The sequence below is a fragment of the Mesoplodon densirostris genome, chromosome 2 (genome assembly GCF_025265405.1).
Source record: "Mesoplodon densirostris isolate mMesDen1 chromosome 2, mMesDen1 primary haplotype, whole genome shotgun sequence".
Classification (NCBI taxonomy): Eukaryota; Metazoa; Chordata; class Mammalia; order Artiodactyla; family Ziphiidae; genus Mesoplodon; species Mesoplodon densirostris.
Window position 1 is genome coordinate 22,680,921 of NC_082662.1, and position 25,147 is coordinate 22,706,067.

Sequence of the window (25,147 nt, forward strand, 5' to 3'; positions counted from 1 at the left end):
TGACTGCGCTTTACATAATCGAGGCCGCGCGCGTCATAAGTGGCGTACTCCAGTCCAGACCGAATCAGAGTCGTAAGAAGCTCCGTGTTCCGCCCTTTCCTCCTTGATAGACGTCAAAATGAACCAGTGAACGGGCGTCCAGCGCCGCCGCGCCAGCCCTGGTCCGCCCGCACCCGAGGACCCGCCCGCCTACCGCAGCCCGCAGCCTGCCGCCGCAGGTTGTGCCTCAGACTGTCAGATAAAGCGGTGGGCCGGGCCGGTAGGGCTGTGAGCACTGCCCGGGCCGGACATGGCGGCGCTCTACGCCTGCACCAAGTGCCACCAGCGCTTCCCCTTCGAGGCGCTGTCTCAGGGGCAGCAGCTGTGCAAGGTGCGCGGGCTGGGGCGGCAGCCGGGAACTGGGACGCTGGAGGCGCGGCCCGGAGCTCCCGGTTCTGTGGGGACGCCCGGCGGGGTCCCCCGGGCAGGGCGTGGCAGGCCCGCCTAGCTGAGGAACAGCACCCGCTCCGCCGGAGGGCTGGCGGGGCACATGGGGGAGACCCGAGCCGTGTCCAGGCCCCAGCGGCCGGCGTGTCCGGGTGCTTAGCAACAGCGAGGGATTGTTCTCGGACCCCGTGAGGCCGGGGGAGGGGACAGCTGGTCCCCCGCTCGCCCTCGACCAGCCGCGGCCGAGATCCCTTTTGGGCTGGCTTCCCCCCGCGCCGGGGTCTGTCGGGTTTCAAGCTTAGGGGCCTCCTGCCCCGCCTGGGACAGAACTCCAGAGTTGGGTGCTGTCTGGGACGATCGTGTCGAACTGGGCGCCTCACGGGCACTTTTCAGCCAGTCCCAGAGTCGGAGGTAGCCAGGCTTTATAATAAAGCCCCACAGTCAAACGCACGAAGCAAAAGGATGATATTTCAGCTTCTAGTTAGTGAGCTTCTGTCCTCGCCGTAACCAGCTGCTGATCAGTTTTTACCCCGAAGGTCCAAGTTCTCTTTTTTTCTTTTAAGTTGCTTCATCTTGCTTTGCCTATTTAAATGAATAGAGGTGCTGTGAAGCGACAGTTAAAAGTCACCAAGCCGGCTGGAGAGTGATGTTGAGATATCTCCAGATAATCCAGAGTTTGTGTCTCTGGTATGGCTAACTCATAATTGTGTGTCATCATTGCCTCCAGTGGCCATGACTTTGTCTCTTTTTGTTTACTAGGTATGAGAGAACTCAAAAAGTCAAATGTCTGAATGGCTTTTTGGCCTTAAAAATACATATTTGATTATATGTTTGTATATGTATATGTTTATTGATTTTAAGGGAGTTTTATATATGTAAGCAATAATGATTTTAATTCAGTACTTTGGTTTCACAAGTGAACCTGCTCAAAAATCACACAGTGGCAGAGGCAGAACTGGACTAGAACCCAGGGCTTCTCGTTCACTAGGTCTGAGGCTTATTCATACCTTTGTTTTACAATGTATGACTAGTTCCATATAAATTCTTACTTAACTCCCACATCAATGCAGGGTGGTGGTGCCAGTTTTACAGACAAAAAAAATTAGTCCCAGAAAGTTAAAGTGACTCACTCAAGCACAGTGACTATGCTTGGAATAGTACCCAGGTCTTCTGCCTCCTACTGAAGGCTCTTTCCATTTCTGACTGCCTTTTAAAATTATATCCTCATTTCATTTCAGGAATGTCGGATTGCACACCCTGTTGTGAAGTGCACCTACTGTAGGACTGAGTACCAGCAGGAGAGGTACAGTTTTCGTTGACCATGAAAGATGCTAATAGGCTTTTCCTTTTAAAATCTGTAATCGATTGCATTTCAATATACAGATCTGTAATCAGTTGCATTGTAATATATAGATCTGTAATCAATTGCATTATACACAGATTCTGCCATTTCCTGTTATAACACAATGGAAGTAAAATACACATATTGTTCCCTAGTTATTCATTAATTGCTTAAATTATTAGTTACTTATTTTTCACATCCTTGATAATTTTATATTGTGGGGTTTTAAAAATAAATCTATTTATTTATTTATTTATTTATTTATTTTTGGCTGCATCGGGTCTTCGTTGCTGTGTGCGGGCTTCTCATTGTGGTGGCTTCTGTTGTTGTGGAGCACGGTCTCTGGGCACGCGGGCTTCAGTAGTTGGGGCTCGCTGGCTTCAGTAGTTGGGGCTCGCGGGCTCTAGAGTGCAGGTTCAGTAGTTGTGGCCCTCGGGCTTAGTTGCTCCGCGGCATGTGGGATCTTCCCGGACCAGGGATCAAATCCGTGTCCCAGTGAAGCCCTATATTATGGTTTTGACATTTTTGACACTAAGAAACCAATCCCACAACAGTAAAACATGAGCCTTGTGCTCTAGTATGTTTATATGCAGAGTTTGAAGAATTTATAAGCCAAAAGAAGATACTTTTGAAAATGTGACAATCTGATAAAGAGTTTGTTAGCCCTAGTCACATTTGAAAAAACTCACTTGCCTTTACACTTGCCTTGTGTGAATCTCATTTTGAAAAGTGTGAAAAATATTTAGGTGTGAATGAACACACATCTTTGGGGGACTTTTTAATAGCAGCAAAGTGGTTTATTGGTATAGTAAGTTAAACTTTTGGGGAACCGTGGCTGTAGGTAATATTGCCTTAAGCAGGATGGGGTCTGTTTGCCAGCTCACACATAGACCCAGAAGCCTAATTTTAGTCAGCTTCATTTCAATTCTAGGAATATTTTCCCTGACATTCCATTATGTATATTTTCAAAGAAAAAAAAAAGCTAAAAAAACTAGATAGTAAACACTCATCTACCCACTACTTAGATTCTACAATTTACACTTACTACATTTGCATCTGTCCATCTCTCTATCCATCAGTGTATTAATCCATCTTATTTGTGATGCAGTTGGGGACATCAGTGTACTTGACCCTAAACACTTCAGCATTCATATCATTAACTTAGAGTTCAATATTTGTTTATGGTTTTAAAATTTTTTTAGAGGTAAAATTTGTGCACATTGAAATGCTCAAATCTTAAGTGCATCATTCGATGAGTTTTACAAACAGTATATATCTGTGTAACCCTAAACCCCATCAAAATATAAAACATTACTATCACCCCAGAGATTCTAACCCCAACCCAGTCAGTCCCCACCCTCCTTGCTTTTTCCAAGCAGCTACTGTTCTGATTTTCCTTTCCACCATAGATTAGTTTTACCTGTTCTAGAACTTCATGTAAATGGAGACACACAGAATATACTCTGGAAGGTTTATATTTTAGCTTTTACATTTAGGCCTATGATCCCTTTCAAATTTATTTCTGTGTGTAGGGTGAGATTTGAAGTTTAACCCTTAATTCACACCATACATAAAAATTAATTCAAGATGGATTATAGAAATAGGTTTTTTGCATTTTCTTTCTAAGATGTCAAGAGCATTTGTATATATTGATATATATGTCCCACTCCTTGAGTAATAAATCTAAAATAAACCCAAATGTTCAACATCACAGAATCACTGATGCTAATCCTCTTTCTAGAGGTCTCTTTCAATGTACTTCACTTCCTGAACTGCCTTTTTTTTTCTTTTTGGCCACCCCGTGGCTTGTTGGATCTTAGTTCCCTACTAGGGATTGAACCCGGGCCACGGCAGTGGAAGTGCTGAGACCTAACCACTGGGCCCCACTGGACCACCCGGGAAGTCCCTGAACTGCCTTTTTAAAATGGTAGAAAATTGCCCTGGGAAATATTTTGTTTGAATATCTCATTTTAATTTAATGTTTTTTACTTTGACATTTTTCTTTTGTCTTTTAAGTTTGTAGTCACTTTGATAGGAATTGTATGGGAAGAAAATCACAAAGTAGCGATATACTGGATTTTTATGTGATTTTGTTTTTAGCCCCCAAATATTTTTTAAACTGTTCCTAAACATCAAGCATTTGTTTGTACCTCCCTTTGTGAAGGGTTAGAATTTATTTGAAGATAATTTTTTTTCCCCAAGGCAGTTTATCAGTTTAGGCATGTAGGTAATATTATGACTTGGATCTTCCCAAGGGAAAGGGCGTGTTTATTTTTGTCAGTGCTTAGCTCTTAGAGAAATTGGAAATATTGAAAAAATATTTGGTGTTAGCATCTATTTCCCCACATCAGGGATTTTCATATACTTTTACTTACAGAGGAGAACATAGACAGAGTAAGGTCAACATGGATAGAGTCTCTGAGCTTATATCCCAAACACAAATACTTTACTCCTCATCTCAAATTTCTCAGCTGGTCATCTGAATTGAGGAGAATTAATTTCTTTTCTGCTAGTCCATTTTGGTCTAACATAATATTCTTTTGAGGGTCCTTTGCATATCTGATAATTTTACTTAGTGGTACTTGGAGGTGTCATAATCAGAAATAACTCACTCTCCATTTTAACCAAAGCCTCCTTGTATTTGAGCTAATAAAATTTATAACTACAGAATAATTAAAAGAGTTACTGGCCAGATACTCACCCTTCAGTTAATCAAATGTCCAAACCATATTCCACCTTGGCACTTAGTAATGAACAAATTCCTTGGACTTAAGGAAGAATCAGTTTTCAAATGTTGTAAGTAAAACGATTTTTTTCTTATAAAGCCTTGTGTCTCTTTCTTCCTTAACAGTAAAACCAATACAATATGCAAGAAATGTGCTCAGAATGTGCAGTTGTATGGAACGGTAAGTAGGGTTTCTCTGTACCTAACAGTCAGGTCTCTTGGGACCGTACATTCTGTGGACTATTAATATAATTACAATATTTTTATTAGAAGACCTAGTTATGTGTAAAAATGTTCTCAGAAAAATTTATGTAGTGTTTTAGCTTTCCAACTTAGCTAATACTTAGTATTAAGGAGTTCTGTGTTTATAGTCACTGTGGCAGGATTGTGATTATAATTTTCCTTGAGAAGCTTCAGTAACCAGTATGTAAAGAGAAGGGGAATGATGAATCCTATGACGTGACCTCTTTGTTTGGTAACAGTTGACTATTCATTTTGATGAATGATTTTTTTTCTTTCAGTGTTAGGGTTCAGCATACTGTGTCCTTGCAGGCATTCTCCCCACATGTTTATACACTGATAATGTCAAAGAGGCCTTTTCAGAAATTTGGACGCACTTGCTCATTTCTCCAAGAGCTGGTTCTGTTGAATTGGTTAGAGAAGTCCCAGCATATATGCTAATGGGTTTTTGTTATTTGTTTATTTATTTAAAAATCAATAGTCCTGTGCAGAAAAACACTTTACATGGTGTTAGGAATTGAGCTGTATTGGATCAGTGTAAAAGGAAATTTATGAAGTTGGGAATGCATTTTTACCATGACTAATGAACTGTGTATAATAGAAATCATTACTTTAAAAAATGCACTGGAAAAAAATGCACTGGTATTTTACAACATACTTACTTGACACTTTTTTTTTCTCTTTAAGCCCAAACCTTGTCAGTATTGCAACATAATTGCAGCATTTATTGGCAACAAATGCCAGCGCTGCACAAATTCAGAGAAGAAGTATGGACCACCATATTCTTGTGAACAGTGCAAGCAGCAGTGTGCATTTGACAGGAAAGATGATAGAAAGAAGGTAAATCTCTGTGTTTTTCCTGGTATTTTTTTTCTTTCAGAGAAATTAAGGTGGGCCAATTGTGTTAAAAAGACATATAACCAAGATTGATTTCTCAGTTCCTCTCCAAATTCTGTTATTGACTTTGAAGAAGATATTCAGCCTTTGTTTTCTTCATTTATCAAATGTGGACCATTATATTCTAACATTTCATAGGTTAGTATTTCATGAGAATTTGAATTACCGTGTTCAACATCCCTTATAAGTGAAGTGGTGATTGGCAAAATTCTACAAAACTCTTTAAAGGAGAGATTGTGACTTAAGCAGGATATAGTCTGTTACCAGTTTTACTATCTGGCTCTTTAAATGTTTCTATCTGTTGAAGTTAAAGACCACAAGAAGATGATATAGATAAACCTCTATGTGGAATTATGGTACCTTGGTGGAATTAAAATGGTTTAGATTTGGTCTGTTTAAAACCCTCAAGTGGCTTCCAGTTGCACTTAGAATGAAACCCAAACTCCTTCCATAGCCTGCAAGGCCCATACCTGACTCTCGGTCTCATCTTCCATCACACTCCCCTCCTCCTCCCTTGGTCCAGCCACACTGACCACCTTTCAGTCCTTCAGATATGCCAGTCTCATTTCCACCTTTGTGCCGGCTGGATTTGCCTGATACACAGCCTTCTCCAGAGTGTCATAACTGGTTCCTTGCGTCAAGTCTCAGCTCAATTGCCAGCTTCTCACAGAGACCTTCTTTACTAACGCCCCCAGTCACTCTATCATAGTACCCTGTTTATTGTCTTCATAGCATGTAATGTTATGAGAAATTATCTTGTTTGTTTACATGTTTGTCCACCCCCACTAGAGTATGAGCTCTTTGTCCATCTGTTTTCATGCTGTATTACCAGCAGCCTGGCACATAGTAGGTACTTGATAAATATTTTTTGAATGAAAGAATGTAGTACAGAGGGCCTCCCTGGTGGCGCAAGTGGTTGAGAGTCCGCCTGCCGATGCAGGGGATACGGGTTCGTGCCCCGGTCTGGGAGGATCCCATATGCCGCGGAGCGGCTGGGCCCGTGAACCATGGCCGCTGAGCCTGCGCGTCCGGAGCCTGTGCTCCGCAACGGGAGAGGCCACAACAGTGAGAGGCCCGCATACCACAAAAAAAAAAAAAAAAAAAAAAAAAAAAAGAATGTAGTGCAGAAACTCTCAGTGTCCAGAGATGCATTTCAGAGATGCTTAGGCTCTCAAAAGCTGATTCGTGGTAACCAAATTCATTAATTTACAATGGGAGGAAGTAACTTTCCAGTGACCAGAATACTCCTGCCTGCCACCCAGGGCACCTCTTCCCTGAATCAAGATACTAGAGAAGCTGAATTAGTAATCAGAAGGTAACATATAATAATAGTTGGAGCACAAGCTTTTTAGTCCCATAGATCTGGGTTCCAGCCCACTTCTGGCTTAGCTGAATGATCCTGGGCAAATTATTTACTCCTGTTATGCATCAGTTTTGTCATCTTTACTGTGCAAATAACAGTAGCTACTTCACAAGGGCATAGAGAGATTTAATTGAGATAGGTATATAAAACAATTTTGAGGCTTCCCTGGTGGCGCAGTGGTTGGGAGTCCGCCTGCCGATGCAGGGGACACGGGTTCGTGCCCTGGTCCGGGAAGATCCCACATGCCACAGAGCGGCTGGGCCCGTGAGCCATGGCCGCTGAGCCTGTGCATCCGGAGCCTGTGCTCCGCAACGGGAGAGGCCACAACAGTGAGAGGCCCGCGTACGGCAAAAAAACAAAACAAAACAAAACAATTTTGAGCCTAGCATATACTATACTTCATTAAATGGTACCTATATTATTATTAAAATTGGATTACATTAGAATTCATTGTTTCTACTTTCTAGTTACAATCCTATCATAAGAGTTTGCGTATTTGTAGGCATCCTCAATCACCTATTTATAAACTTTAGGAGGACCAAGCTTAGGGATTGAGAGTGGATGATCTGGACTCAGAGTGCCTGGGTTGAAATCTTTGTCTGTCACTTATTTGTTGTGTGACTTTGGGCGAGTTAATCTATCAGTGCCTCAGTTTCCTCATCCGTAAATGAGGCTGCTCAGACCTCATCGTTGTTATGAAGGTCAAGTGTAAACCCCTTCAGAAGGAATCTGGCACATGATAAGTACTCAGTGTTACCTATGATTATTTCTTTATGATAGTTTAATTCTGAGAGGGTGATTTTATATTTTTAAAGTTTGTGAAGGAGAGATCTGAAATAAAGTGTCCTGTGGTTCAGTGTGTGATTTTCATGTTTAATGCTGGCTCTCTTTCAGAGCAGTTGCTTTGTTTTCAAACCCTTCTTCAGTGAAAGCTCTTTCGTGGAGAAGGTCTCCTAGAGTTTTTTTGTTTGTTTGTTTGTTTTGACTGTATTGGGTCTTTGTTGCTGGGCACAGGCTTTCTCTAGTTGCGGCGAGTGGGGGCTATCCTTTGTTGCAGTGCGCGGGCTTCTCACTGCGGTGGCTTCTTGTTGCAGAGCACAGGCTCTAGGCACGCGGGCTCAGTAGTTGTGGCTTGCGGGCTCTAGAGCACAGGCTCAGTAGTTGTGGCGCACGGGGCTTAGTTGCTCTGCAGCATGTGGGATCTTCCCGGACCAGGGATCAAACCCATGTCTCCTGCATTGGCAGGCGGATTCTTAACCATTGTGCCACCAGGGAAGTCCTCCTAGAGTATTTTAAAGTCAGACCTTCAGGCCATATCCCATAACCATGAAATGCAGCAAATTGAAGTTTGGTTTCAAAATTCATTTATACATTCGTTAACAAATAATTAGATGCTTATCATGTCTCAGATACTGCTCTGGGTGTTGGAAATACACTGATGAACTAAGCAGAAGAGACCTTATTCTCTCAGAGCTTTTATTTATGTGTGTAAGAGATGGATGAGAACAAACAAGGAAATAAATGAACACAGATTTTAGGTGTAAGTGCTATAAGGAAATAGGGTATATGGTAAGAGAGTGACTGGTGAGGCCAGTTTAGATTGGGCAATCAGGAGGACCTACATGGAGATAAAATCTGAGCTGAAACGGGAAAGATGAGAAAGAAGCAGCCATGGGAAGCTCTGGAGGGCAAAGATCCTGGGAAGAGAGACCAGCTATGAAAAGACCCTGAGGCAAGAATGAGCTTGGCAGATGGGAAGAACAGAAAGAAGGCAGAGTGAACAGAGAATGAGATTATAAAGGCAGGCAGAGGCTACATTTAAGTCAACATAGGCTATGGTAAAAACTTTAGATTTTATATTTTAAGGCAAGAAGAGACATAATCAGATTTACATTTAAGAAGCCCTCTTTGGCAGCTATGTGGAAATGGTTGATCTGGAGAAAAATAGTGAGATCATTTGGCTGGGTCTTGCAGTTGTGACAGGTAAGAATGGCTTTGCTTGGGTGGAAGCAGTGGAGTTGGAAAGAAGTGGATAGATTCAGACGGATGACTTGCTAATAGGTTAGGAGAATAAGGTGCAACGAAGCTTTTGCTAACAAGATAATACTTTAGGTAAATGATGGTCTGGCTTACCCATGTTCAAGATGGGGCAGAAGATCTAATTTAGAGGCAAGACATGAAAACTAAGATTCCATAAAATATCAGCACACTCCCTCCCCAACCTGAGTAATTGCAACCAGCTCTGCTGCCCTGCCACTTGTACCAGGCCACCCCACAAACTTAGTTTTGCAATCTGAGTGCTGTACAGAGGCATCCCAGCTTCAGAGGATTGTGGAAGCTCCATTCTGCTTTCCTAGCCCTGTGCCCTGCACCCTGGTACAGAGCTGCTTCTGCCTAAAGTGATCAACTTTTTCTAAATCAAACAAAGTGCCATGGTAGGCCACCACCAGGGACTGGGGCCCTGGAAGCTACTTGCCCATCAGTCTTTTTCTGGAGACTTTTTTTTTTTTTTTTTTTTTTTACAGAAGATATTGGGGGTAGGAGTTTATTAATTAATTTATTTATTTTTGCTGTGTTGCATCTTCGTTTCTGTGTGAGGGCTTTCTCTAGTTGTGGCAAGCGGGGGCCTCTCTTCATCGGGGTGCACGGGCCTCTCACTATCGTGGCCTCTCGTTGCGGAGCACAGGCTCCAGACGTGCAGGCTCAGTAGTTGTGACTCACGGGCCTAGTTGCTCCGCGGCATGTGGGATCCTCCCAGACCAGGGCTCGAACCCGTGTCCCCTGCATTAGCAGGCAGATTCTCAACCACTGCGCCACCAGGGAAGCCCTCTGGAGACATTTATTTCCATCTGAGAAAAGATATCCAGCATACCATTTTATGAGCCATTTATAAGGTATTAAAGCTAAAGTATAGGGCTTCCCTGGTGGCGCAGTGGTTAAGAATCTGCCTGCCAAGGCAGGGGACACGGGTTCGAGCCCTGGTCCGGGAAGATCCCACATGCTGCGGAGCAACTAAACCCGTGCACCACAACTACTGAGCCGGTGCTCTAGAGCCTGCAAGCCACAACTACTGAGCCCACGTGCCACAACTACTGAAGCCTGCGTGCCTAGAGCCCGTGCTCCACAACAAGAGAAGCCACCACAATAAGAAGCCCACGCACCGCAACAACGAGTAGCCCTCACTCACCATAACTAGAGAAAGCCCACGCACAGCAACAAAGACCCAATGCAGCCAAAGATAAATAAATAAAATAAAATAAATTTAAAAAAGAAAAAAAAAGAAAAGAAAAAGCTAAATTATAAAATTCATGTTTCATCTTCTGTCTTCTCTTTTCCCTGCTGTGTTTTCCTTGATGAGCACCATAGAGATATTTGTGTCTTTTGAAATTCTTATGGGGACTTTGCTCTGGTCTGTGTTAAGTTGAAGAAAAACAAAATAAAAAAATATATAAAATTAGCTCATTTTTATTTTATTTATTTATTTAAAAAAATTTTTGGCCATACCACACAGCATGTGGGATCTTAGTTCCCCACCAGGAACCAAACATGTGCCCCCTGCAGTGGAAGTGTGGAGCCTTAACCACTGGACCGCCAGGGAAGTCCCCAGCTCCTATTAAGCAATTTTTATGTACCTTGCACCATGCTTTACCTACATTATGTCACTAGATCCTTGCACCAGCCCTCTGAAGTAGGTTCTATTATCCTTCATTTTATAGATGAAGAAATTGACCCCATGAGTACCCAGCTGAGTTCTGTAAGGTCACACAGCTTGTAAGTGGCAGATCTGGACTCAACCAGAGGTTGTAGCTCCTAATACCCATGTTCTCAGCCACTGCGCTAGCACATTCCTTCTTCTTTATCTTTGTTTCCTCATCTTTCAGGTAGATGGGAAATTGCTATGCTGGCTGTGCACACTTTCATACAAACGGGTTCTTCAGAAGACCAAAGAGCAGAGGAAGCACCTGAGCAGTTCTTCCCGTGCCAGCCACCAGGAGAAGGAGCAGTACAGTCGACTGAGTGGTGGCAGCCATTATAACAGGTAACCCCGAGATGCATGAGATAGGACTAGAGGTGCTTGGAGGTCAGATGTAATACTCTACACAATTAGCCATGGAAGATACCATTTTGTCTAAATTTTCCTATTTTCTCTCTAGTTGTTAGTCTATAGAGGGAATCTCCTTTGTCGTAGTTTGTAATTCATGTATCATCCAAAGGCCAGAGAGACTTCCATAAGGCATCAGGATTTTCTGACTTGGTTTCTGTTGTGTCTTAAAAGTTTGTGGAACTTACTCCACTTTAACATGTAACGTTCTCCCCTCCGTTAGAGTGGGTTATCTCCCTAGAAGATTGGACATTTCACAGTCTGAGGGATGCAGCTTTTTTATGCATATTGGCTAGGAGATTGATAGATATTCTAGGTTTGTCCTTGTGAGATCCAGTCAAAATGATGTCCTTTCATTATTGTCTTAAGCTTCGTTTCAGAGTATCTGTAGAGCTGTTAAGAGTTCTGGCTTTGGATTGAATCCTGGGTCTGCCAAGTTTTCTTTATGGGATCTTGGGCAAGTTTTTTCATCTGTGAAATGAGGGAAATAATAATATTACCTCATAGAGTTGTTGCAAAAATAAATTATATAGTATGTGCATAGTGATTAGTTTTATAACCGGCATATAGGAAGCTTCAATACATTTTAGTTATTCGTTGTTATTATTACCATTGTGATCTTCTTTGTTCATTGTTAAGTACTTTCATGAGCCAGGTTCTCTGCAAGGAATGCAGAGATAAGTAAAAGACTCACACTGCTATCCAAGAGTATGAAGCCTGGTAGGGAAGACAGACCTGTAATCAAATCATTGCAGGATAATTCGATGGGCATCACAGTGGAAACATGTCAAAATACAGGCATAAGAGGCAGTGGTAATTAACTGCCTTGGGAGGTTAGGGAACGAAAGATCAGAGAAATGCTGGTATTGGAGCTAGATCTTAGGATGAATCAGAATCATCAGATAAGGAATGGGCAGAGACATTCTAGGCTGAGGGAATAGCATTTGCAAAGACATGGAGGGCATGAGACCACACAGAACTTGGGAACAGCAAGTCCTTTTATTTTGCTGGAGCTTATGATTGGGAGCTGGAAAATGGGAGGAAAAGGAATCCAGCAGACCTGGTAAGGAGCATGAACTTGATCTTAGTGATCTTAACGGGAAGCCACTGAAAGGATCTATGCAGGGGAGGGGCCAAATCTGCATTTAAAAAAAAATTAACCCAGACTACTGGGGAGAATGAATTGGAGGGAAAAGAGGCTGGGGGCTAGTTAAGAAGCTTTTTTGGTAAGAGAACCTCAACTGAAGCAGTGACACTGAAGAGGCAGATTCAGGAAGATACTTTAGAAGGAGATTTTTGAGTAAGTTCGATAATATGATGAACAGATAGATGGGCAGGAGCTGGGTGAGTAAAGGACAATTCTCAGATTTCTTACTTGGGTGAATGGGTAGATCCTTATCTGAGAGAGACTATAGGAAGGGGGAAAAAGAAGTTCAGTTTTGGAAAGTTGAGTTTAAAGCATCAAGAAGAATTATTTAGCTCTTTTTCGTGGCACCTTGGAGGCAAACAGCTGCTTCAGGATGAAGCTGAACATCTCTCTCCCAGCCACTGTCTGCCAGAAACTCACTGAAGTGGACTATGAACGCAAACTTGGTACGATCTATGAGAAGTTTATGGCCATGGAAGTTGCTGCGGATGCTCCAGGTGAAGAATGGAGGGGTTATGTGATCCAAATCAGTGGTGAGAATGACAAACAAGGGACCATGAAGCAGAGTGGCATGACCCACAGCCGTGTCTGCTTGCTACTGAGTAAAGAGCATTCCTATTACAGGCCAAGGAGGACTGGAGAAAGAAAGTGCAGATCTGTATGGGGTTGCATTGTGGATGCCAATCTGAGTGTCCTGAATTTGGTCATTGTGAAAAAAGGTGAGGAGGATATTTCTAGATTTGCTGATACAACTGTGCTGCATCGCCTGGGGCCCAAGAGCTAGAATCCGCAAACTTTTTAAGCTCTCTAAAGAGGATGATGGGACTACCCTGGTGGCACAGTGGTTAAGAATCTGCTTGCCAGTGCAGGGGACACGGGTTCAAGCCCTGCTCCAGGAAGATCCCACATGCCGTGGAACAACTAAGCCCGTGCGCCACAACTATGAGCCTGCGCTCCAGAGCCCGGGAGCCACAACTACTGAAGCCCGCGCGCCTAGAGTCCGCGCTCTGCAACAAGAGAAGCCACCGCAATGAGAAGCCCACGCACTGCAACGAAGGGTAGCCCCTGCTCACCGCAACTAGAGAAAAGCCCGCGTGCAGCAACAAAGACCCAAGGCAGCCAAAAATAAAAATAAATAAATTTATAAAAAAAATAAAGAAATAAAAAAAATAAAGAAGATGATGTCTACCATTATGTTGTGAGAAGGCCCTTAAACAAAGAAGGTAAGAAACCTAGGACTAAAGCACCCAAAATTCAGCGTCTTATTGCTCCACATGTTCTGCAACGCAAACGTCGGCATATTGCTCTGAAGAAACAGCGTACTAAGAAAAATAAGGAAGAGACTGCAGAATATGCTACACTTTTGGTCAAGAGAATGAAGGAGGCCAAATAAAAATGCAAGGAACAGATTGTCAAGAGACAGAAGCTGTCCTTGGTCAAAAAGAAGACGTCCCTAGAGTAACAAATAAATAAGATCCAATATCTAAAAAAAAAAAAAGATTTATTATTTAGTGGAAGTTTAGCCTAAACTCACAAGAGAGGTTTGAACATGAGCCATCGGTAGCACATAAGAGTCAGTGGTAGCAGAGATTATTTTAAAATGTGGATTTCTGTGGCCCTACCCCAGAGTTTAATTCTGTAGAATCTAGGATAGAGTCCAGGAATCTTCTTTGTTTTATAAACATCTCAGATGATTCTGATGCAGGTGATCTGGGGAACATCATTTCTAACCACTATGATAGATAGTTGTTAAAACCATGCTCTTGAATGACACGACTCAGGTTGGAGGCTGAGAACAGATTCTAGAAGCACTCAAGAAGGATGGAGTGAATATTTGAAAACCAAATATCTGATCAGGGTTAATATCCAAAATATATAAAGGACTCAACAGTATGGTGTTTCCTCAAAAAATTAAAAATAAAACTATCATATGATCCAGCAATCACTCCTGGGTATATATCTGAAGGAACTGAAATCAGTATCTCATATTCATTATAACTTTATTCATAATACCTAAGATAGGGAAGCAACCTAAATGTCCTTCGAGGCATAAATGGCTAAAGAAAATGTGGTATATACATACAATGGAATATCCAGCCATAAAAAAAGAAGGAAATCCTGCTGTTTGCTACAACATAGATAAACCTGGAAGGCATATGCTAAGTGAAGTGAGCCAGAGAGAGAAAGGCAAACACCATGTGGTATGACTTTTATGTGGAATCTTAAAAAAAATAAAGCTGATTTCATAGAAATAGACAATAGAATGGTGGTTGCCAGGGGCAGGGGGAGAGGGAAATGGGGAGGTGTAGGTCAAAGGGTACAAACTTTATAAGAAGAAGTAGTTCTGAGGATCTAATTTGTAGCTTAGTGATGATAGTTAATAATACCATATTATACGCTTGAAAGTTGCTGAGAGTAGATCTTAAGCATTCTCACCATTAAAAAAAATAAAAGAGGGAATTCCCTAGGAGTCCAGTGGTTAGGACTCTGTGCTTCCACTGCAGAGGGCATGGGTTCAGTCCCTGGTCAGGGAACTAATATCCTGCAAGCCACGTGGTACAGCCAAAAAATAAAAGAATTAAGTATGCGAGGTGATGGGTGTATTAATTATCTTGATCTTGGTAATCATTCTATAATGTACATGTGTATCAAATTGTCACCTTGTACACTTTAAATATGTACAATTATATTTGTCAGTTATTCCTCAATAAAGTCAGGCGGGGGGAAAGGATGGCATGGTCAGTGGTATCGAATATTGAAAAGAGGCCAAGTAAGAAAAGGTCTGAAACATCCTTTGGGCTTGGCAATTGGACATCCATCAAAGTAAAAGGGTTGCAGACTAGTTTTAGGGGGTCAACTTTTTAGGGCTAAAACTGACCTTTAGTGTTGTTGTGGGACTCAGACACCAGAAGATTCACAGAAATAGAGTGAGGAAGAACTGGACTTGGAGTTCAAATATGTCAGCCTGGTGTCTAGTCCCAGCTTCACTGCTAACTAGCTGTATATCCCTGGGTAGGTCAGTTCACCTTGATGAGCCTCAGTTTATGCAAAATAGAAATAATCCCTTGTATATACCTCACGGTATTATAAGATACATGTGAGACAATGAATGTGAAAGTACTTTTTAAATTGTAAGATAGATTATACTTGAGGTTTTATTGACTCTGTTCTCATAGTTATTAATAAAGCAGATAATATTTAATCAAGGCCAAGAATTTGGGGGAGGACTATAGAAACGAGCTACCCATGCATCCAAGACCTATGAAATCAAGACTTTGGTGGATTTTGATGATCAAGAATAATTAGCTCTTAGATCTTAGCTCAAGGCCACCTGGACATTTCTGCTTGTTGTCTGTTTCACCCTGACAGTGTGCCCCACCTGACCTCAGAATTGAAAGCTTTACCCCCTTTAAGTAACAACACAGGTTCATGTGTGTTCCTTGTGTTATGCTGTATTTTTTTAAGTAAAATAAATAAAAGAAAAAAAAGAATAATTAGCTCTTGCATAGAATGGGTACAGTATTACATTGGTCCCATTTGACAGGATTTTCACTGTGATGTTTTATTAATCTTTGATTTCTAAAGTGTGTGTATCTCTCTCTCTCTCTCTCTCTTTTTGTTTTTTTTTTTTGCCACTAAAAGTCAGAAAACACTTTCTACATCTTCAATTCAAAATGAAATCCCAAAGAAAAAATCCAAGTTTGAGTCGATCACAACCAATGGAGATAGGTAAGCCAATTCAAGTGTGTGTGCATGTTTCTGTTTGAAATGCATACACAGTTCCTGAAACAGGAATACATTTTAGGGTGTGTCATGGAGCTAGTCTATGGTTGTCAATGAAGTTCTCAGGGTCGCTACACTAGCCACTTGATATCTTATAAACAAACAGTACTGATATTTGTTTATAAATCTAATCTTGTCTAGAACATATAACTGGATTTCATAGCAACTGAATTCTGCAATCCACAAATAACATCCTCACACGAATTCAAAGAAGTCAATAGCTAGATGCTTTTTATTGTGATCTGTGCCTGTAGCCTCCTCCAGGCAGGGCAGGAGTTGGTCTCCAGAGGCAAAGCAGAGACAAGTTGGGATTTTTTTGGCTGCACTGCACAGCTTGCAGGATCTTAGTTCCCCGACCAGGGATTGAATCCAGGCTACAACAGTGAAAGTGCTGAGTCTTAACCACTGGACCTCCAGGGAATTCCTGACAAGTTGGAATTAAGGCAGTATTGCTCAGTCTGTGAGGGATAATCCATGCTTCCTTAGCATTAACAGAGATAGCCCAATGCAAGTGCTGGATCAGGAGAGAAGGAGATGCATTTAAATATTTTTGTTTCATTTTAAGCCCTTCTAAATGCATTTTTATTCCTCACTTTCCCCTCTCCTTCTCAGTGATGCTTCGCTTACGAGCTACTTTCTCCTCATATCCAGAGTGCCCCATCCATGTTGGTGCAGTGGGCGGCTTCTCAGCAGAGTCTTGGGGCCACCTGTTTTTCTGTTCCTCCAGGCCTGGGCATCCTGAAGTGAGACCACCTGGCACACTCTTCCCTAAAATCCTTGGAATCATCTCCATTCTGAAAACTTCCATTCTCGGTTCTCCCTCCCAGGCAGTGGTGGGTATGGGAGCAGACCAGCATATAGGATTACCAGGGCTGAATTTTGTTTATTTAGCAGGATACACAGCATCTATGAAGTTGGCTTTTTCATTAACTTGATTTGAGACTCTGCAAGCTGTCTTCTTAATGCTAGTATTAGTGACTTTAAACTTCTTGAATTGATCCTTCTAGAAATGCTTAATTTAGATATTCTGATTACGTAGGGGAAGGAACCATAAAGACCATCTTTCTGATCAGCTTTATTGTTTATTCTCTGAGCAGCTAGTTTGACCATTCTGAAGAAAATAGATGTGGCACTGATTGTCCCATCACCTCTGCCAGGATGCATGATCCTGTAAAAACTACTTTTTTAAAGAGTGAACCATTCTGAATGCCCTGCTTTATAAAGGCCTAAGCCAAGACCCATAGCCTTTAGATTCATCATTTCTGTTTTGTGCTATTTGTGACACAGGCTATGTTTGAATGACCTGGAAAAGCTCATTTAGTTTAACTTTTAGTTTAACCAACAGTCCTTAAAGTTTGCCTTCTATTAGCTCATTTTGTTCTTGAGATACTGCCACTATTCTTGCTGACTATTGCTATGGATACACCAAGCCAAAGACTTAAACTTTCTGCTCAGTGTTTTATTGCATCCGGTTACCAGCAATGATTGTTTTCCTCAAGTAGGATGCCGATCTTTAACTTAGGTGCATGGTCTTTCATAATGTCCTCTGGGAAAGATCTTTAAAAATAATTTTTTCTTTAAATGTACATGGTAATTAAAAAAAAACTTATCCTAATAACTTGAAAATTTGGAAAAATTTTTTCTGCTGCCAAAAAAATTATTTTCATACATATACAAGTTCCATTTGAATGTTCCTGCATTAGCAATCTTAACAATCTATTCCACTTGTTTGCATTTCTGTCTTTTAAAAGTTCATATACAAGGTAAATTACATTTTTCCTTTTCTTTTTACTTTTTGTGGTTTTTTTCCCTTGCTTTTCCTTCATTTTGAAAACATTCTGACAAGACTTTTTTTTAACAGTCCTTTTTTTAATGTCATGCAAACCAAAAATTTTTTCCTGAGTATCCATTTTGAATTCAGTTCTGTAGTAAATGTTACCAGTTTTGTCTCTTAACTGTCTATTGTGACTGCCTCCCAGTTTTTAATTAATCACAATCCACTTTGCTTGTCCCACTCTTAAAATATCCATATATACTTTTTTTTATTGGAGTATAGTTGCTTTACAATGTTGTATTAGTTTCTGCTGTACAGCCAAGTGAATCAGCCACACGCAATATCTATATACTTTTAAATTTATGCTTTTATTCTTGCATTTTTATCCCTTCATGTCTTCTGCAGGTTGCTCTCTAACAGTTTTCCACTGACCTTTCTATACTACCATATTCTCCTCTCTTTTTTTTTTTTTTTTTTTTGGGCCACGCTGCACGGCATTTGGGATCTTAGTTCCCCAACCAGGGATCGAACCTGTGCCCCCTCCAGTGGAAGTGTGGAGTCGTAACCACTGGACCATCAGAGAAGTCCTCTTATTTATTTTTTAAATATCGAGGAATATTTGATTATTTTTTCTCTTCTTTTTTTTTTTTTTTTTTTGCAGTATGCGGGCCTCTCACTGTTGTGGCCTCTCCCGTTGCGGAGCACAGGCTCCGGACACACATGCTCAGCGGCTATGGCTCATGGGCCTAGCCGCTCTGTGGCATCTTCCCGGACCGGGGCACGAACCCATGTCCCCTCCATCGGACTCTCAACCCCTGCGCCACCAGGGAAGTCCTCTTCTTTTTCTTTATTCATTAGCCTTCCATATCATAGAGAACCCATTACTTTAGGTTTTTTTTCATTTTTCTCATGGTTTTATACTTATAAAATGCCTTAGTCTTTTTATTTTTTAGTATCCTATAAAATTCACAGCCTCCATCTCAACATTTTATAGTTTGTCGAAATTGTAACAAAAACTCTTCAATTTGAAGAAAATCTGAGTTCATTTCTAGCTTTCCTTCCCTGATAAATGCACTTTTTGATCATATTTGCTTATTGTTCTATGGGCAATAAAAGCAGTGGGTGACCTCCAGGCACACCTTGTGGTTTATTGTTTCTAAAGGACATTCTTTTCCTTTCCTTATAGTTTTATTTTATTCTCCCTCTGAACTATGCCTGAAAGATTAGACTTACTCTGTGTGGCCTTTGAGGACAGACCCAGGACTAATGGATGGGACTGATAGGGAGGCAGGTTTTGGCTCAACCTGAGGAAAGATGTTCTCTTAAGCTTTTGGAAAAGACAAGAAGCTTCCTGGAGAAATAGTGAGTTCCCTGTCTTTGGAGGTATTTAGAAAGAGACTGAATTTGATTTTCTGCCTTGGTAACGTAGCCATCTTTTTTCATTTTGATACCCAGCAGTTCTTATTAATCAGGAGTTACAGAGTTAGAGAGGTCAGGACCTAACACAGGAAAGTCACAACTAGTTTTGCCAACAATCTATTGGTATAGGAAGAATCCTCCCTCAGGAAGCAGGTAGAGCCAAAGCAATCTGGAGAATGAAGAACAAAGTTGGAGGTGTCACACTTTACGATTTCAAACTGTACTACAAATCTGCAGTAATAAAAACAGTATGGGATTGGCACAAAAGCAGACACATGGACTGATGGAACAGAATAGAGAGCCCAGAAATAAACTCACACTTATATGAGCAATTAATCTACAACAAAAGAGGCAAGAATATACAGTGGGGAAAAGACAGCCTTTTCACTAAATGGTGTTGGGAAAATTAGACAGCTACATGCAAAAGAATCAAACTGGACTACTTTCTCACACTACTTAGAAAAATAACTCAAAATAGATTAAAGACTTAAATGTAAGACCTGAAAGCATTAAACTCCTAGAAGAAAACATTGACAGCATGCTCTTTGACATTGGTCTTAGCAATGTTTTTGGGATATGTATCCTCAGGCAAGGGAAACAAAAGCAAAAGTAAACAAATAGGACTACCTCAGACTAAAAAGCTTTTGCACAATGAAGGAAACTATCCATAAGATGAAAAGGCAACCCACTGAATGAGAGAAGATATTTGCAAACGATATATCCGATAAGGGGTTAATAACCAAAATGTACAAAAAATTCATATATCTCAACATCAAAAAAGCAAACAGTTCTATTTAAAAATGGGCAGAGGGGACCTCCCTGGTGGCGTAGTGGTTAAGAATCAGCCTGGCAATGCAGGGGACATGGGATCAAGCCCTGGTCCAGCAAGATCCCACATGCCATGGAGCAACTAAGCCCATGCTCCACAAATACTGAACCTGCACTCTAGAGCCCGCGAGCCACAACTACTGAGCCCGTGTGCCACAACTACTGAAGCCTGCCCGCCACAGAGCCCGTGCTCCACAACAAGAAAAGCCACCGCAATGAGAAGCCCACGCACCACAACTAAGAGTAGCCCCCACTTGACACAACTAGAGAAAGCCCGCACGCAGCAATGAAGACCCAATGCAGCCATAAATAAATAAAGTTTATCAAAAAAAAAAAAATGGGCAGAGGGCCTGAATCGACGTTTTTCCAAAGAAGACATACAGATGGCCTACAGTCACATGAAAAAATGTTCAACATCACTAATCATCAGGGAAATGCAAATCAAAACCACAATGAGATACCACCTCACACATGTCAGAATGGCTATCAAAAAGATAACAAACAACAAGTGTCGATGAGGATGTGGAGAAAATAGAACCCTTGTGCACTGTTGGTGGGATTGTAAGTTGGTGCAGCCACTAGTATGGAGGTTCCTCAAAGAATTAAAAATAGTACTGCCATATGATCCAGCAATTTCACTTCTAATTATTTATCCAAAGAAAACAAAAATGCTAATTCAAAAAAGTATATACACCCCAATGTTCATTGTAGCATTAGTTATAATAGCCAAGATAATGAAAGCAGCCTAAGTGACCATTGATAGACAGATGGATAAAGAAGCTATGTACACACACACACAGTGGAGTACTACTCATCCATAAAAAATGAAATCTTGCTGTTTGCAACAACATGGATGGATCTAGAGGGTGTATGCTAAATGAAATAAGTTGGAGAAAGACCAATACTGCATGATCTCATGTATATGCGAATCTAAAAAACAGAACAAAGCAAAACGAAAACATGCTCGTAGGTACGGAGAACAAACAGGTAGTTGTCAGAAGGGTGGGGGTGGGGGATGGGCAAAATAGGTGGAAGGAGATTAAGAGGTATAGACCTCCAGTTATATAATCAGTAAGTCACGGGGATGTAATATACAGCATAAAGAATATGGTCAATAATATAATAATGTTATATGGGGACAGATGTTTACTAGACTTACGGTGATCATGATATATGCAAATGTCAAATCATTATGTATGAAACTAACATAATATTGTATGTCAACTATATTTCAGTTAAAAAAAAAAGAAGAAGCAGGTAGAGCAGAGTATTAGGAGCTGTGAGGACAAGAAGAAGTTAGTTATACTAGCCCATTACTCCATTTCATTTGTTGCTCTGGTTATGGGTTTACCTAGATTCTGTTGGGTTGAGGGAAGACAGTCCCTTGGTGAGCATGAAAACCGGTGGAGACAGTGACGGGTCCTTTCAATATTTTCTCCTGCATGCCTTGTTTTATTATTTTACATTTACTTTTTGTTACCCAGTAATTCTGCATGTTTATCAGTTAGAAAAGCAGGGATCCATTCTTCCTCTAACATTCTTCTCATATGCTTCATGTAGACTGAGAGGGAATATTCTTATCAATGGAGTGTGTCTTCCCATTCTAGCCATAGAAACGTTTGACTTGGTAACTATGAGGAAGTTTGTCCAGTGGTTCACCTTGTTATTTGGAGTTTCTACCTGTGTAGAGAATTACTAGTTATTAGATGTTGTTTAAGATGTAGGAAAGAACCAACAGCAAGGGATATCTAGAGTAGTTGCTATATTGATATAGGGAGTTGAGAATCAGTATTTGCAGTATCTGTTAGGAGAAACAGGTTTGTGTTTTACTTTAAAGGTTGCCCTGGGAAAAATAAAGAGCTTCCTTTGGGAAGTCTGTAGAGAAGGGCAGGATTTGACTCTCTTGGCAGTGATTCCTTAACTTGTTTGGGTCTAAGACACCTCTGACCAGCCTTAGAAAGCTATGGATTCTCACCCTAGAAACCATCCATTGTATGTATGCATAGAATTGTACATACAGTTTCAGAGCTTTACAGATTCCCTGAAACTTGTCCTCGCTAAGAGACTCTACTAAAAGGATGGAGTTCACCTGGCACTTTGACAAAATGTAGTGCTCAGAGACTATTACTGGGAGGAATCTGTTGAAAACCCCAGGTTGTGGTGTGACTTTGCAGTTTGCCACCTCTTTGTTCTTTTCCTAACTAAATATTGCAGAATTCTTGATCTTGGAAGTGACAATGAACAGGCCAGTTGTAGTGGGGGAAGTTGGCTTCTTTCCTATTAATTTCATCTTCTATCACTTTTCAAAAAGATTGACTGCTCCTGGGGCAGAACACAGCAGCTGCACCACATCATGGGCTGTGGAGCAGAAAACAAAGAGTCAAAAACTCTATGGGTAGCTTTAAAGAAAAACGCATGAACTTACAATTGATAATTTATCCAGATTCTAGGGAAATTATCTAATCACAAAAAAATTATGACTCTCACCCATAAATAACCAGAGATCTTCAATGAACCTTGAACAGAATATCCTTGGCTCTTGTGAGAAGGCATTTATTTTAGTCCTGAATGTGAGCAGAGATGCTGCAGGAATGCTGTAGGTTGTGGCTTTGGTTGGTATAGTTATCTGATGGCTACCTTACCTGTGCAGTTTAGCAAATACTCTCAAGTCAGGTGTGTATTTTGCTTGATGCTGGCAATTCAAGTAGTTGCTCCTGCTCTTGCACTTGCAGTCAAGTGGCCTATGATGTGAACTCAGGTAGAAAAAAGTTTATCAATCCAACTGATTTTTTCCCCCTCCATTTTTCCACTCAGCTTTTCCCCAGACCTGGCTCTGGACTCACCAGGCACTGACCACTTTGTCATCATTGCCCAACTGAAGGAAGAAGTAGCCACTCTAAAGAAGATGCTGCATCAAAAGGATCAAATGATTCTAGAGAAAGAGAAGAAGGTACTGTTTAGTTAGTGCTTCTCAGGTCAGAATGAGACAGGCGGGTATATGTGGTGCAGGGCATGATGCTAACTGCTTTTTTGTTTTTGTTTTTTATAAATTTATTTATCTTTGGCTGCGTTTGGTCTTCATTGCTGTGCGCGGGCTTTCTCTAGTTGCGGTGAGCAGAGGCTACTCTTTGTTGCGGTACGTGGGCTTCTCATTGCGGTGGCTTCTCCCTTGTTGCACGGTTTCTCTCTTGCACACGGGCTTCAGTAGTTGTGGCATATGGACTCAGTAGTTGTGGCTCGCGGGGTCTAGAACGCAGGCTCAGTAGTTGTGGCGCACGGGCTTAGTTGCTCCGTGGCATGTGGGATCTTCCCAGACCAGGGTTCGAGCCCGTGTCCACTGCATTGGCAGGCGGATTCCTAACCACTGTGCCACCAGGGAAGTCCCAAAAGTTGATTTTTCTTTCTTGCATTTGGAGGAAGCTTCCACTTCTAAGGGAGGACCGATGTTGACCAAGCTTACAGAGATGATGTGTAAAACTAATGTCTGCCTTTTAATTCACAACTATAATGTCTGCCTCTTAATATAACAGAGTACTACTCTTTTCAGCATAAGCTTTCTAGGAAGCTTGTAATCAGAGGGTGCTGAATGAGCACGGAGTTGGGACAAGAGGAAGTAGTTACATAATTGGAATTTTTAGTGCTCTCAGGCTAGGGGAACCTGATGCCTCTGTCTCTATTATTGGGATGGCTGTGTCCAGGGGACAGTAATACTCAAAATATGTGGATCAGGTCTCTCTCCTCCCTGGACAGTGTTCAGGTAGGCCTTCCTCTGTAACTGCATCACTTTGTTTCTATTGCTGATAACTCCCTTCCTGAGTGACCTACTCTTTGAGCTCATTAGTATCTTCAGTAAAGCCTTATTCTGGTCTAAGAGCCATCTCCCCCTCTTTAGGGGAATTTTTTATGTCCTTGTTCTGATTCATATCTATTGTTTCTTATTTTCAGATTGTTAGAGAATATCTCATTTTTGCCTTAATATTTTAATAACAATAAAAATAATAGCTAACTTTTTTGGATGCTTACTGTGTGCCTTACCCCATTCTAAGTGCTTATATATATTAACTCATTTATCCCCATAATAACACTTTGAGGTAGGAATTATTATTATCATCATTTCATAGATGAACAGTACCTTCAGTATTTTTCCCCTTAGGGTTCCTGTCCCTTCCTCTAGCTCTGTTTTCTTCCAGAGGCTGTATGTTGTTTTGCACTGTGTTCGGAATGCTATGATTCATTCTGAATGGCTAACAAAGACATTTATAGTGTTAAAATCTTTACCTGCATTCTTTGCATCTGGTTTCTACCTCATCTTACAGATGAGGAAGTGGACCCAAGAGGATTAAACAACCAAGTTAAATGTCCGAATCACACAGCTGATAAATGGCAGAACAAAGGAATGAACCCAAATCTTTCTGACCCTACTGTTTCTACTGTGCTATGTTTCTACTCTGCCAGTAAGGTGGAGGTGCATGGGAAGAGACCAATATTCTTTCCAATTTACTACATGACTGTCAGATGAAAGCAGACCCAAGTGTATTTTCTTCATGAACTAGATCAGAATGACACATAAAAGGATTTTTCAAAATAGAGACAAAATGAACACTTGTTTCTAGTGCTTTGCAATCGCGGGATTTTAGTTCCCTCACCAGGGATTGAACCTGGACCAGGGCAGTGAAAGTGCTGAGTCCTAACCACTGGACCACCAGAGAATTCCCACAAAGTTAGGGTTTTCGAAAGAGCAAAAACAAGTAGTAGATTATTTCCCATAACTTTCAGGATCAAGGTCACACTCTTGGGTTGGAACACAGGCTCTTCCACATCATGCCTGCCTATCAGTAGCCTCATCTCCTGGCGCTCTCATCAGTCATTTGAACACGCTCTCAATTATCTTGCACTCTGCCTGTGCCCATACTGTTGCCTTTGCTCGGATGCCCTTTTCCTTACCTCATGTGCCAGTTGCTGCTTGTACCTCAAAACTCAGCTCACACATCACTTCTCTGATTTAGATACCTCTTCTCTGTGTTCCTTGAATAGCATAGTCAATAGAAGAAGGGCTGGAGTTTGAATTCTAGCTCTGCTGCTTGCTAACATGTATGATCTT

The 25,147-nt window shown here is 41.3% G+C and overlaps 1 protein-coding gene and 1 pseudogene across 2 annotated transcripts in view; both read left to right on the forward strand.

Moving 5' to 3' along the window:
- Positions 1 to 206: 206 nt before the first annotated feature.
- FAM76A (family with sequence similarity 76 member A) overlaps positions 207 to 25,147 on the forward strand; it is a 28,344-nt gene continuing 3,403 nt past the window's right edge. The window contains exons 1-7 of one of the 2 annotated variants that reach the window (XM_060089243.1): positions 207 to 370; positions 1,665 to 1,729; positions 4,620 to 4,674; positions 5,421 to 5,573; positions 10,875 to 11,032; positions 15,885 to 15,971; positions 22,861 to 22,996. In XM_060089243.1, coding sequence (XP_059945226.1) covers positions 290 to 370; positions 1,665 to 1,729; positions 4,620 to 4,674; positions 5,421 to 5,573; positions 10,875 to 11,032; positions 15,885 to 15,971; positions 22,861 to 22,996 — 735 coding nt within the window. In that variant the 5' untranslated portion in view covers positions 207 to 289. The remainder of the gene's footprint in view (positions 371 to 1,664; positions 1,730 to 4,619; positions 4,675 to 5,420; positions 5,574 to 10,874; positions 11,033 to 15,884; positions 15,972 to 22,860; positions 22,997 to 25,147) is intronic. The other variant, XM_060089244.1, reaches the window with a different exon arrangement.
- Positions 12,616 to 13,704, forward strand: LOC132483436 (small ribosomal subunit protein eS6-like; annotated as a pseudogene).